The 15,330-nt window shown below is 35.0% G+C and overlaps 1 protein-coding gene across 3 annotated transcripts in view; it reads left to right on the top strand.

Moving 5' to 3' along the window:
• Positions 1-15,330, top strand: part of LOC116179840 (rhophilin-2) — a 64,045-nt gene that overhangs the window by 40,828 nt on the left and 7,887 nt on the right. For all 3 annotated transcript variants that reach the window (XM_031499703.1, XM_031499695.1, XM_031499711.1), the window contains one exon: positions 14,001-14,245. In XM_031499703.1, coding sequence (XP_031355563.1) covers positions 14,001-14,245 — 245 coding nt within the window. The remainder of the gene's footprint in view (positions 1-14,000; positions 14,246-15,330) is intronic.

The following is a 15,330-nucleotide window of genomic DNA, read 5'->3' on the forward strand; positions in this document are numbered from 1 at the left end:
TGATCTTAACATCCTATTAGCAGTTTATTAATTGTCTCTAAGCTTCATTGATTAGGCGCAATTAATTTGGAAGACCAAACTGGAACACCTACTGGATTTATGGGTCGTATATCGGCAATAACGGTTAATAACTTACCAAAGTGAAGAATGTGAAAGCTTAAATTAGTATTTTCGTGTAAATGTCTACTCAAAAGAAGTTGCGGTGTAATATTTGTAATTGTAATTGACGTTCCGTTTGGTTGAATATTAATTAGGCACGTATTCCATCAATTCGCGCCCAAAATAAATATTTAGAAAGTGACAGACCTCTGGACCACAACAGAGATATTCCGCGATGGATTGTGGCATTTATAATCATTTTTCACAAATGCCTACGTAATGGTTACTAATTTTTGCAACAAAAGAATCTAAGTTCACGGGCAAAAGTGGAGTTTTTCTTGTAATGGCCGTCCTTTTGTTTGCTAAAAATTGTATAATCATTTTAGAAAATGAACGATCATTGTTTTTAGTAAATTGTTGAAACGGCGTGGAAATTGGTCGTTTATATAATGCATTTGATTAAATTGAACTGTTTTCATGTTGAACCTTGACAATGTAATTTACCTCTGCACGGTACAGAGGATTGACTTGGTTTCAATTAATTGCGACAGTTTTCATATTATGCCTACAGGGTCGCGAACGAAATGATTAGTGAAATAAAATATGGTGATCCTCCAAGTCTTTAGAATCGATGATTATTCCATACTCGATGAAGAAGGGCTAGTAAAATTTTTTACTTGCACGATCTTCTTCCATTATAGCCTCGTTGTAGAAAACAATTGAGGTTTGCTGTAGTATCGTTAGTATTCTTCGGTTCTTTTAGGAGTCCTTGGTGGTTTTTTTGTAGTTTTCGATAATCACTCGCTCTTTGATTGACGTGAAGCTTAAACTTTTCAGAGAGTATGCATAGGTGATACGTTAACCGACATCAAAAATGGAATTTCTGGCTATATGATATATTTGTGCTGTACGACACAAATTTTGTGCTCTTCTGACTATAAGTTAAACAATTTTGTTTAGCATTTTGCAATTTCACGTTTAAATTTGTGCTGTAGGAGTAATGAAGGCCTCGGACGGACGGACAGACACGTTGGAAAATGCCCTAAAATGATCGCACTTCGCGTTTTTGGAAATTGTGTGCTACTTTTTATAGTGTGACACAAATTTTCTGCTTTTATATGGCTCTAAGTTATTCGACTTCAACATTACATAGTGCTCTTTCTCCACTTCGTTCGATCTTTTGCCTTCCTTGACACGCGACCCAAGCAATTTCTCTTTCTTTTGTGGTGCTTCACCAGTCTTTCCTCATTCTTCATCCTTCAAAATCTGTTTTCCATATACATATTTCCGAAGCTTTTATTCTTTTTTCGCTCTTCCTCATTAACAATATAGCATTACACTTCAGACAAACCAGTTTGTTATTATCTGCTTCAATTCTTGCCATTCCAATTGTAGGCTTTAGTTCTTCACTGGCCGTCCATTTTTGTATTATCTGGTGTCTTGTATCGATTCACGTGCTCCAACTTCTTTCCTCTTACGCACACCTTCTTATAGTGTTTTTATTCAATGCTTATACTCATTTACTTTACTTTTTTTGGTGTTTATCTTCAAGCCGTATTTCCTTTCCATCTTCTCAAGTTGTTGCAATATTTCTTTTAGTTTCTGCACACTTTCCGCAAAGAAGTTAATGCTGGCAGCAAGCCGAATAGAAGCTATTCTTCTCCAATCCACGTTTGAGAACTTAAAACCTTGCCCATAAAATTCAATTTATTCAAAAATGATGTTGAAATAGTATATTGAAAGACAAGCCCCGTAGACTTCAAATTCCTGTACCATGAGCTCTTGGGAATAAGTTGAAAGGTTCCTTCAGAAAATCGATTTGACATGTCCGTGCTAGAATACCTGAAATACAAACTAATTGTATTTTTTCACGTTAACCTTTACCGTACTTACGTACCAGGTAATGTGTAGGTCATATTTGAGCTTGTACAGGTACTTTGAACAAATACAAGTGCTTGTAAAGGGTCCAGTAAGGTGTAGCCTGCTTTAGAGGTTATGACAACAAATCGATATATTTCGTTTAGCAACTTACCTGAATAATAATTTCTGTTCATTCCGTAGGGAGTAACACAAATTGTCGCAATCTCGCTCTGTTAAAACAGGTACATAGGAATATTACACCCAAAACACATATAAAATACACCCAAAATCTGTCAAGTTGAATTAAGAAATCGGCCTACCATGCAGTGTTGCCACAATTCTCAGCACGGCTTTTAATTATAGACGGCTGTGACTGCATCTAGCACGAAAGTGACAAGTGCCTGTGACAGATGACGCAAGTTATAAATGCCATTCTCCTGCAATATTGCCAAGTCGTTATGTCATCTGAATGGTTCTAGGAGCTGATTGGTCGGGCTTATTACGTCACAGAGCCCGCCACAATCATATAATAATAATAAATAATAATAATAATTTATTGTGAAAAAACATAGAAAATTTTCACAAATGGAAACAGAGTTCGCCATAGGCGATCTTCCACTCTTCCAGTAAAGACTGTGACATAATATGCTTAAATAAAGACAACATTCTTTGACATGAGACGCATAACATGATCTAATTATCATAAATATACATGCTTGAAAACACTAAAAAATAATGAAAAAAATAAAGAACAAAGAAAAAAAGAATTGCACATTTCGTACCTATTTAAACATTATTAACAATGGTATTCTAAAAAATTAGCTTTTATTTCAAAAATGATCAAAACACATGTCAAATATTATTTTTTTGAAATTATCCAAAGATAAACTTAGGTGTTCTTGAATTTGATTTAAGGTTGAAACAGCAATGTATGTGAAACTGCCTCGAAATTTTTTTGTTCTGTATTTGGGTATTGTGAGACTATCAATTCGCAAGTTCACTGCATGCCTACTTGACCGCTTTTCTAAGGTTTCCAGTAAGTATCCAGGAGAACCACTTTTACACAATTTGTAAAGAAAGATGCATAGCAAATAGTGAATTCGTCCTTTCACATTTAATAAATGGATTCTTTCAAGATAAGGGCTTACATGGTCTCTAGAAGGTATACCTAAAGCGAATCTAAAACACGCATTTTGCAAGCGTTGTAATTTGTGTTTATATTGTTGCGTAAGAGAATTGTAATACACCAAACTACAATATTCAAATATGGGAAAAATAAGAGTTTGTATCAACTTCAGTTTTGTATCCACTGGTAGATTTTTCAAGTGATAAATTGCTTTTAATTTAGAGAAGCCCAACCCATATGCTCTATCGACATGCTTTTGAAAAGATAGGTGTTCGTCTAAGATGAGCCCTAGGTTCTAATTTAATAAGCGTGTATCGTTTTGAGTGAACCTTTAAAACCGCACATGTTCATTATTTTTTTGCTAATCAGCCTCTATTTTTAAATAAACTTTTACTGTCCAAAAAAATGTTTTATGGTTTCAGGTACACGCTTATTAAATTAGAACTGCGGAATTCAACTATACTGTAAACCCCCATTATTTTCTACTACCTACTCAATGATATTTTAGAGATTCTGTGAAGAATAGATAAAAAGATCAAGTTTCAAACTAGAAGATCTTGGAACAGCATCGTTCCTCACTTAATCTTTAGCAATCAATGCAAATTAGTTGACATAAAAGCGGCAATAAATGGAAAAATTTTTGGAGTAGAACCCATTCTTTAATTTTAGTTGCGGACATTAATTGAATGTATACGTAGCGAATAAAAGCAGACAATTTCACTTATTGTGCATGACTGTGTTAGAGATCGTAAAGCACGCATTACTCCTTTTTTTACTAAACTTAAATTGACACTTTCCAAATGGGCAATTAAATTCGGGTTTGCGTCTTCTAAGATTCGTTTTGTTTGGTAGGTACCGTGTGCTTGCAATGACACAGCGAGAGATGTATCGCGCTTTATGAATGCCTAATTATGATTTAAGACGATTGTGAGAACCCATTGTTCCTGAGATGAGGAAACGAAAAGTGATTGTTTTAAATTTTGGTCTGGCTATTGTCATTGTACCGTTCTTTCTTTTAGTGTGCGGTACAGTTTCGTCACGTAAATTATATTTTACAATTGTCATAATTAAGAATTGAATGCGCGCTCGGCATATTCAAACATTCGGCAAATGATATTATGTACCTACTGTAATAGTGAGCTGGGTAGGGATGCACTTATAGATTCATAAAAAGTTCTTCGTCGTCTTTGTTGCCTCTTCTGAATACTCAAATTGGAAGATTAGTAGGGTATTCTGTGGTCCAAAATTGCAACTTGAACCCTTTTATCTGCAAATGTGAACCATTAAGACCCCAAAAATGATCACACGTTGGAAGGAGAGCTCAAATTTGAACTTAAAAAGCATTAAAAGCATCACATTTCAACAAGGCCAGTAGACAGTGATTTCAATCCTACATTTTGAAATTTTAAATTTCCCGATAAGTGTGGAGCTGGGAGGAGAGCATATGCTTACTTCTTTTTTGTTCAGCGTGCCCCTTTTAATTTCGGTCTAACGAACGAACGCACAATCGTATTAGGGGTTGAAATGGACAGTGGTTCACAGAACCAAATTGGAGGCTCTATTGGCTACACTGATAGAATAATTATAACGTCTTTATTATAATAGGCGTAGTTCAGCCTAGGTCTGTTTCTCACAGAACCAACATTTAAGGCACCATTTAACCTTACTGTCAGCCGTAGTAACCAATTTAAAGTCCATCTAAAACCATTTTTTGGAACATAAATTTAAAATATGAGTCAATTATAAGAGGATGAATTAATTAATCCTTTCAGCTGAATTAATATAATTTACTAGCAGCTTGCGTAATTAGCAAACTTAATTCTATTTCTGATTACAAATAATTGCAACTGAACGCATTAATAATAAACCATATAAAGGAATCTGTAACTGTTAACTCTAACTTATTAGGTCCGTCCCTGACCAATGCCCATATCTGTTGCATTTATTAATATCAGACCACGCACAGATTTATATAGGATTATAGCTACGTGCATCTCTAATTCAATTAATTAATGTTAATTGAAAAGAATTTACCTTGTAGCGAATGGATATGGCAGGAAGGTCACAAAATCTAGTGCCCAACTCTGGGCCGGCATGCCATAGCTTTTCCTGCCTTATGGGCAAATCATTGTGCCGAAGAAATGGGGACATTATCTGAAAAATTCTACGAACTCAGAGATAGCGTCCGAGAGGTTTGGATGCACCTGGGGATCTCTCCTCGAAAACATTTGATTTTTAACACTTCAGTGGGATGCTATGTCACAATATCGGAACGCTTCTTGCGATTTTAGAATTTTGTGACAATAACGTAAATTAAACCCAACGATAATAAATTAAAGACCAATGTCCATAACTCACAAAATTAAATATTTATAAATTCTATTCTAACCGTAAAAATTGTGAAATTTTGGGTAAATATTTGTGTTATACGGACACGACAACTATTTTTATTGCTATTGAATAATTAATTAATCGTGGCATCCGCGTGAGTTTCAAACTCCGTTGTATTTGGCAAAAAAGGCGCTATGACGACGTGCCAATATTGAATAATCCGAGGGATTAAACGTAGAAGGAAAACAGGAAAACCGACTGGTTCGCAGGAAGAGATAAATCATGAAGAAATTATATGAATATATATCGGATGACACTTACAGAAGTGTCTCTTACCACGAGTGAAATCGGTCGATTAATGATAGAAAGAACGAGTTTGTTGGTATTTCCTTGTATCAATAAGTTGTACGTAACGGGAGATGTCAATTTTTTTGACGTAAAACCGGAATGTTATAAGAAATGAATGACTCAAACAATCCCGACAAGTGCTGTTACACATTCTTTGAACGTAGCCGAAAGTTGCCCCACTGTCTTCCGGAACACGTCCATGTGAATTTTGCATTATGATTAATGTCTTGTGAAAGTGCAAATATGCCAATAATGGTCGGTTCTCTTAATGTCTATTTGATTAATTAGTCAGATCTGAATGGAGAGAATGGTTTTGTTTACGTTCATGAATTTCACTTCGAATGAAAGAAACTGAGTTTCTTTTAATTAAAATCTCGATATTAATATCACTGTGACTAGCGTATTAATCTTCAACTTCCTTTTGTCCTTTCAACGGATCGCTACATTCACTTCTTCATCTCATTGTAATTTACGTGTAAAACCGCTCCCTCGGGGGTCTATTGAACCCTAATCAGTACTAACGTGGAGGATTAAAGTACCATAAAGCCTTGGGAGTATTCGTAGATTTAGGAGGAAGATTACTTTAAAATATAACAGAAAATAAATGCTACAAAAACAACTTTTTCGCGTTCGTAAATTTAGATACCAACTTACATTGCCAAGTCCCTATAGCGGGACCTTATGGTCTATTTGTACCACGAACTTATAAATTAAGATGGACTGCTGATCAAACAATTGCATAGAGGTAGAAATGGCCCTAGCATGGGCGCCGCCATGATGTGCACAATTTAGTTATTTTCTAGGGGAATTTTCCTAGTGGTCAAGTTTTGAGACTATTGCAGCCTTGGAAAATGACATGTGTCACAGTCATTTGTTAATTCAGCATTAGCAGTCCATCTTAATTTATAAGTTCGTGATTTGTACCCTCTTGTTTTAGTCTCACTTCCTTAGGATGTTACTATCTTTGAAGAAATCTCTGAAAGCAGCATCTTGTGTGCTTCTTCATTCTCCCAAGGGACCCAAGGACCGTGTGTTCTATTCCCCCACAGTGACACAGTATATTAGACGAGTAGTTTCTTCTTTACTCTGCAAAGTGGTTCTACTTTGAGCATATATTGTGAAGGTATCACACACAGTACTCCCAAATTTCTCGCAAACTAAGTTTCAAACCCTGCTCTGTCCAGATCATGTAGTAAGTTGTCCACAATGTAACACCATAGTAGTGGGGATACTATCCTTCTCCTTGCGGACACTCCTTCACGGCACCTAAACCCACAGAGTTCTCGTGGATAGCAGCATGAAACGATTCTGTGAAGAGCAATTTCACATGATTTTCCCAATTGGGAGATTCCATACTCAACGGTCTTTGATTCAAGCCCATTGTCCCTAATATGTCTTCCAATCAACCCTTCTATTATTTCTAAACGTTCATCTAAACGACTTTGATATAAATACAATATTTAGACTTTTACTTTACTTCTCTGCACGCTAGGGGTACATATCCTAGGGCACTGAGGAGTGTGTATCGTTTGAAGGATAATAGTCCCAGTCTCTTCTGCAGAAGTCCTGGGGAATTTGCGTCTAATCTGGACATTTATATGGTTGACATTTTTTAATGCCCCATGTATCTTTCTAATGATGTTTAGCTACCTATTGCACAATAAACACGCCATCTTGAATGTAACGATTACCCCATGTAAGGAATGAAAATAGCTACTTGCGGTACCACTTTCCGAATTTCCAAAAATGTCTCTACAATTCCCACCCTAAGACATAGTTATTGGCTGTAAAATTCTGATTTTATATCGGCAGGATCTTTAAAATACAGGTAACGCTCTTGGGGCAAAATGATTAAAGCAGTTGTGCCTCTAAGAGTACTTAAAAGCCTCACCAGTGATTTAAGGGCGTTTAAAAATGGTTTAGTCTCGAAGAGCCTGAGAATCTTTTAGGGCATTTCAGTGTTTTACACTCTTTAAAAATATGCAGGGGTCACTAAATACCTTCGAAAAGTTTCAAAAGTTTCACAAAGATCTCTAAAAGCTTTGTGGATGTTTTTAAAGACTTTTAAGCCTTTGAAAACTGCCGTTTAAGGTTTTCTAAAGTTTTCTAAATCGTCATTTAGAGTCTTTATTAATATTTAATAAGTAATAACCTTCAACTTCAGCAGTTTTCAATAGTTTTCAGCAATCCTCAGCAGAGGCTTCTTGGGATTTTATGGCCTTTGCGAGTTTTAAGAATTAACAACAGTGCTAAGAGCTTCCAAATACCTTCAACAATCTTTAAAAGCTTTTTAACGCAATTACCGTTTTTAAAAGAGACGATTTGAAAGATTTTGAAAAGACTCCGACGGTCTTCTAAAGTTAAGAGTGTCTTAAAGAACCTTAAGACTTTTTGTAGGTTAAGATTATATAAAGACTTTTAAAAGCATTTAAATTTTCGAAGAGCCAGTCTTCCAGACCTAAAGTCTCAGATGGTCTCCAAGATCCTCTAGTTAAAGGTTCTTAAACACTGTCGCGTTCAAGTCTCTTACAGAGCTGTGTTACCTACAATAGTATTGAGCCTTCAACTTTTTCAAAAACCTTTAACAGTTTTTCAAGAGTCTCGAAGAGAAAACGGTTTTGTAAAGGCCTGGTTTTTAGTCTTCAATAGTTTTTGAAAATCTTAGATATCCTTAATACGTTTTAAGATATACAGCAAAGTTGTCTTAAAGAGCCCTATGAAGATTTATAAACCATTAAAATTGTTAATCTACGACGGCGTCATTATGACAGATTTAGCCAATTGGATGTCATTACGGCTTTCATAAAAGCACTAGTGTTCTTATAAATTCATAAAAGCACGCAAATGATAATTAGTATTATTTTCTATAGCAAACGTCAAAATTGCCAAACGCGATTACCATGACATGTACTAGTATGGGCACTTAACAATTTTGAATCATAATTTATGAAAACTTCGAAAATCTGAATAATAGTTATTTATTTCATACTTTCTAGTAATCGCCGCTTTCCCAGTTACCAGACTGAACATTTTTACCAAACTGGAAATGTTGCCTAGCAACATCAACTGACCTGTGTCAAACTACTGTCAGATCAAACAAATCAAGTGATCGACTTTTGCTTTGATTTGAATGCGTACAACATTCTAATCAAAAATTGTATGGCATTTTAATAAACAAAAGAGTAGTATGAAATAAAATGTTTTATGTACGACTGCTTGATAATGCGGTGATTACAGTCGCAATTAGTGGTCATAATTTGCAATATTATAGCCTAGTCCATAATGATAAAGTAAAACGGCCGCCTGTCAATGTGACAGTCCTACTTAGGTGTCAATTCAAGGTAAATTCAAGTATTTTGGAAATACTTGACATCTGTTGTCAATGATATATAGATTTTATCGTTTATTGAATTCCATGAAATTTTCATTTTTAAGGATTGTTGCAGTCGTACATAAAGCTTTATATACAGGGTGGTGACTTGCGTAACGCAACATAGGGATTTCAATGTAAAATTCATAACATGCGATTATTGGCTCCCCAAATTATTTTAGAGCAAAAATGTATTAAGGTTTTTTGTAGGAAAAATTTTTTGACGTCAATCAACTCTATTAGTTTTCAATTTTTTCCATAATAAAGACGGAAAATTGGAAATAAAACCCCCATCTTTTTCAATAATCTGTGATGCCATGGAATTTTACAATACAAAAACTACGCCAATATCCGTCATGCCATGGAATGTCCGCTATAAAACAAATCAAATTCTATCAAAAAGTATTATATTTAGAACAGCAAATTCAACATAAAGAAAGACCAAATTACTAAAAACGGTTTCCTAATATAACAATTTACAATAAATGTTCGAATAAGTCACCATTAACTGCAATACAGTAACCAAGTCGAACATAAAATCCATTTCGAACTGCTGCTAATTGATAACTGGATATCTTTTTGTTTTAGAAAATTCCATGGCATCGCAGATTATTGAAAAAGATGGGGGTTTTATTTTCCAATTTTCCGTCTTTATTATGCAAAAATAGGGTTGATTGACGTAAAAAAATTTTTCCTACAAAAAACCTTAATACATTTTTACTCTAAAATAATTTGGGGAGCCAATAATCGCATGTTATGAATTTTACATTGAAATCCCTATGATGCGTTACGCAAGTCACCACCCTGTATATCGCGTCCATAAAGACTTAGTTTATGTACTTGATATATAAATAGCTATTACATTATTTGTATGTTAAATCAGTTAACGTGACTCGTTTCGAAGTTCGGAAAGTGATACATTACTAGCGAGGAAATATTGAAGTGCGAGGCCCCTCGGGGGTCGAGTACTTTAATTTCCGAGTCAGGTAATGTCACTTTACTGACGAATTTTGTATCAAATTTTACCCAAAATCGTATTTTAATATAACATTTCAATTTTTATACATAACTTTTGATTAATGTCAATCTATCAGCGATGGTAGGAGCCATTATAGACATTTGGAAATGTCACAAATGCGACCGGTAAAGTGATGGTGCGGCCGTAAAGTGACAGGCGGCAGGAAACGTAGTCTGCTCTGCTTGTCATGGAAACTAAAATTTCCTGACAGAAAGTAGGCATGAAAATGAAGATTTCAGGATGATTTTGGGTAAAATCTATTTGGACCATCGTAGGTTAAATTTTGAATGATACACGTTCTATATGAACCTTATGAAATTTGTGTAACGAAAATTGAACGTTACACGCGTTTCATTCCGACGTTCATAACCGAACGTGTATCATTAATAACTATTAAAGGATTTTAAGGGATTTTATAACTTTGTAAGAGGTTTTAGTAGTCGCAACAGTTGCCGGAGGCCCTTAAACACTTTTCAAAAGCATTTACATGTTTATCGCATCACACAGAATATTCTAGAACGTTTTTATTAAAATTTAAGAATCTTTAAAACTATTCAAGAACCTTAAAAGTTTTTTAAAATTCGCCAAATATCTTTTAAGAGGATTTGAATGTCAACCGTCTTCAGAAAACCGCAAAAGGAGTGCTAGAGCGAGACTGTCTTTAAGAGCACTTACAAGGCACACCGTTTCAGGATCTTGAACGTTCCTTAAGACACTTGTAGGCAGGTCAAAAACGGTATAGAGGGAAATGCTTGGAACACAATTTTTGACATTAGCATTGATATTAGCGTTTATTTTAAAAACTCGATAACTCGGAAACGATTGAATTTAGGTACATTATACCTATTACAGATTTTGCTTAAAATTGAGAGAAGAATTGAAATATTGAAAAACATACAAGGTATTTCATTTACAGATATGCAATTTTGGTGTGCCGTGCCTTTATGAGCAACTCTGTTTACTTAAAATTATTACTGCCTATTAGTAGCGTTTACTCAATGCTAGTAGACATTGAAGAACCCCAAAACTTTTGTACAAAACATATTTCGATATCTTGTATATTTTCGCCGATAATCGACCGTTTCCAGACTTATCAGCGCCCCTGTATTTAAAATGGCACTGAAACGAACCAAAATGTGCACCATTTTTTGACAATTTTGCAAAAAAATAATCGAAACGTTAAATTTGTATCGCATGAGGGTCTCAAATACCATTTCAGTTTCAAATCATTGATTTTATCCCTTTGGGGCAAAAAACCCTGCACATTTTTAAAAATATTAATGCAAGGTGTAATATTTAAGGTGGTACGTAAAATACATTTTTTTCCAAATAGAACAAGATCCCAAATACCTAGGTATTGATCTTGATTTTATCTTTTTATGTGTTATAGTGGTTGAAAGAAAAGAACGAAGAACCGCAAATTTGTGGACTTTTGGAAACGTCGCTTCCGAGCGAAATATTTTGGATTTTGGCTCATTTGGGAATCATATTTGTTTTGGTCTTTTATACATACTTACATGTTACACCCTGTATAAATCTTTTAAGAGCAGGATCTTCTTCTCTTGACGATATATTTAATCTCTGAACTAAAAATGGCGCTATACCTCTGTTCGACTGAATTCTTTCTTCTACCTAAATATTTAGACAACTACTCGTACTACTATTCGTGCTGAAAAGGAAACGTAAACAGGCGAGGAATAAAAATGTTGGAATTCTCAGGGAAATTGTTGCGCGCGAGGAACAGCCTGTATATCACATATCAAATACTGTAACGATTAATAATTGAATTTCGCAAATATTGGCATTTTGACTACCAGATTATCTGCATCGTTGAACGCGAAACTGCCTTTTGGCCTGTAATAGAAATTTCACAATTGCGAGCAATTTTGGGGCCAGTAGTGAAAGGAAGTGTCATGCCTAATTGAATTTGAACGCACGTAACTGATGCAATAATAAAGCGTTGTATTTTTTCACGAGTTTATTCACCCATTACGGCCATTACTTCTAATACGTTATAAAAGTAACATTCACAATATTATATTTTGTTATTTGAATCATTTTAAGCATCAGAATTATAAATTCGAGTCAAGCACTCTTAACTCTCCTAAAGTTCACTTCTCATTTTTGTCTTCAATTTCTCTATAAGCCAAGTTCATCTTACCTAAAATTTTTCATGCGCCCTTAAAATTCATTCAGGTAATTTCTATTTAATTCTTTTCAGATTGCTTTCAAATTCTTCTGATGGTTAATTAAAGTTCTTTTCCAGTGCTTCTCGAGTTTTTAAATCCACGTCGTGTTTGCCTCCAGCTTTACTCATTCCTTTTTAAGGGATTTTAAGTTCTCTTTTCAAACTGCTTCAAGTTATCAAATCCCCTAGCTCTTCACCGTCGACGTCACTTCCAGTTCTCTTCATCAGCGTCCCTCAAATTTCCATGAAAGTCCCACCAAGTTCCACAAATTTCATTTTCCCTTCTTAAATTTTCTCTCATACTCATTAATTAAGCTCCGCTTAAATTCTCCTCCCTTCACTCAAGTTATTCTCTCTGCAGAAGTTCTTCTTAGTCGCTTAACGAACTCTGTGCATAAATAAACCCCTAAAGCGGATCTAAAAAAGCGACAGAGCACCTCGGTTTGACCCTACGGAGTCATTGGATTTGACCCAATAGGCTTATGTTATTGTGGCATGTAGGTCAACTGTGCAAAGTTTTGACGGACGGACAGACAAGTCGTTTTTGGGTAAATTTTCGAGGAACTTACCATTACTAGTCAAATTAATCAATCAGCAATCTTTATTTGTCAGTATACCATAAATAGGTTATAATTATAAATAAATAAAGTACATGCGGTGCGGTCTACAGATCAGCTATGCAGAATGTCAAAATTCTTGGTTTGCATTTAATATTTCCAATTGTTTTTGCAAAAGGCGTGAAGGAACATTTGGAGTCAATTTTTAAGCCTAGGTATTCAACAGTAAAGGGATTATTTTTTACTCGTATCGTAAATATTTCTGCACAGCCTTTCGAACAGAAAGTCCTATTAGTTTTTCGGAATCGAAAACCATGATCTAATGATAGTGGAGCAAAAGCCAAACACAAACTCGATCAAAAAGTGCAGAACGGGAAAGTGATTTATGATACCCATCTCGTTGATGGACTTATCATAACCACAACCACAACGCTCTGTTTCCCTCGTAATTAAATCATTCTACGAGGTGTAAGTATATATTTATCCACGCATCGAGTTTACAATGTAATTTAATTCATTCTCTACCGAGTACGCAATTAATATTTATGGTCTTCCTCAAATTATATTCATTTATAGCTGAAGAGAGAAAGAAAGTAAGCATATTGTACGAGCGCAATATCTCTCGCAACAGTTAGATGAACTAATTGCATGATTTACTATAGAGACCATTTATTAAACATTTTATACTGTTATTTGCACATTACCCACTAAACTATTAACAGTTTCGCTATTTCAACACAAGAATATGCTCACTTCGGCGGAGTGCTTCTGGAATTATGGCCGTTCGGGAAAATGTTAAAGTGGGTTCGGTGCACCAATTTTAAGATCTCGGTACAGGATCTTTGTATTATTGCGGTATGTTTTTGTTTTTAAATTGAAACACGATCGGGGGTATACGTTACCTTCCAAATTAGTGCTGTCATTGCATAATAAAGTGCAACAAATCTCTGCTCTGCAGTTCGCTGATCGTACAATTAATGAGACAACCTACTTCCTGATTACTTAAGCTTGTATTAATTATTTACATCAATTTAAATATTCATTAACGGGATCTTGCAACTTCCTTATTGGTAATTAATAGGAGCACTTTTTGTTTGTTTCAGGGTTCCGATCCGCGAGTAGCAACATGCCGCGGCAAATTGCAGAACAAGCGCTCCAAATTAAATCAGGAGATCAATAAGGAATTAAGGTTAAGGGCGGGCGCCGAAAATCTCTTTAAGGCGACTACGAATCGAAAGTTACGAGAAACGGTGGCACTAGAACTTAGTTTTGTCAACTCCAATCTTCAGCTGCTCAAGGAGCAATTGGCGGAGCTAAACTCTTCGGTAGAACTTTACCAAAGTGATAGGTAAGTTTACTTCTTATACGGAAACGTTATGCTCCAGAACCATTGTAAGCGTGGTGCTATCAGTTTTGGATTTGCACTGGATTTTGCATATTTAAAAGAGGTTCAAGACCGATCTCAATTTCCTACTTCGGACCTAAATTTCTTTTTAATTAAAATAATTAATTAATTCCCTGCTAGCATTCGATAAAATGATGTTATACACGGTGTCCATTTTTCGAGTGCCATTATGGGGATCTCACTTATCTTAAGAGATAGAAAGTTGGTTAAATGGGGGCAAAGTTGCAAATTTCCGTGCTGAATAAGAATTTGAAGAGAATTTTGAAATATCTTCAATACTTTTGAAGATATCACAAAAAAACGAAAATTTCTGATTTTCGTTTTTAATTTTTTTATGATAAACTAGTCGTAGTAGACATTTCTAATTAGCACATTATTCGGACACTTTTTAATGGAGATTTCAAATATGGCATCCTGTTTTTAATTACGTTCAAGATGACGGAGAAACACGTGGCAACTTTAGTTTTTCTTATGGGCGCCATATTGAATTTTGACATTTTGGGATTACGTCTTTTTTCTCTTTACAACGATATATCACACATAGTGGTTCAGTATCACATTTTTCCTAAAAATACAATTTTTCATTTTTTGAAAGGAGTGCTTTGGAAAAACAAAACGTTCTTTTGTTGTCAACAAAAGTTTGACAGTTTGATCCATCTGTCTGGTTGCAGCGTTGTCAGAGAAGTAGAAATTCGATTTTCATCTCAACCGCTTGCAAAATTGCCTGCTCATATTAATTGGGTCTATCACCATATTGCTGTCTACATCTTTTAAAAGAACCATATTCGTTTTTAGGCAGCAAAGAAAAATACCTCAAACTAGGTTGTTGCCCCTCTGGATAACGCTGCAAGTATGTTGCAGCAGTCATGTGAGCATTTCGATGAGAAGTGTAGTAAATTTGGATCATATCTCTTTGATCTGCACTTGAAAAATGCATTTTCGCAATACAACTAGCATAAACCTGAATGACACTACATGAAATAAGTCAACCTTTTGTTCACAACAAAATAACGTTTTGTTTTTCCAAA

Source organism: Photinus pyralis, unplaced genomic scaffold (assembly GCF_008802855.1).
Source record: "Photinus pyralis isolate 1611_PpyrPB1 unplaced genomic scaffold, Ppyr1.3 Ppyr1.4_LG1, whole genome shotgun sequence".
Lineage (NCBI taxonomy): Eukaryota > Metazoa > Arthropoda > Insecta > Coleoptera > Lampyridae > Photinus > Photinus pyralis.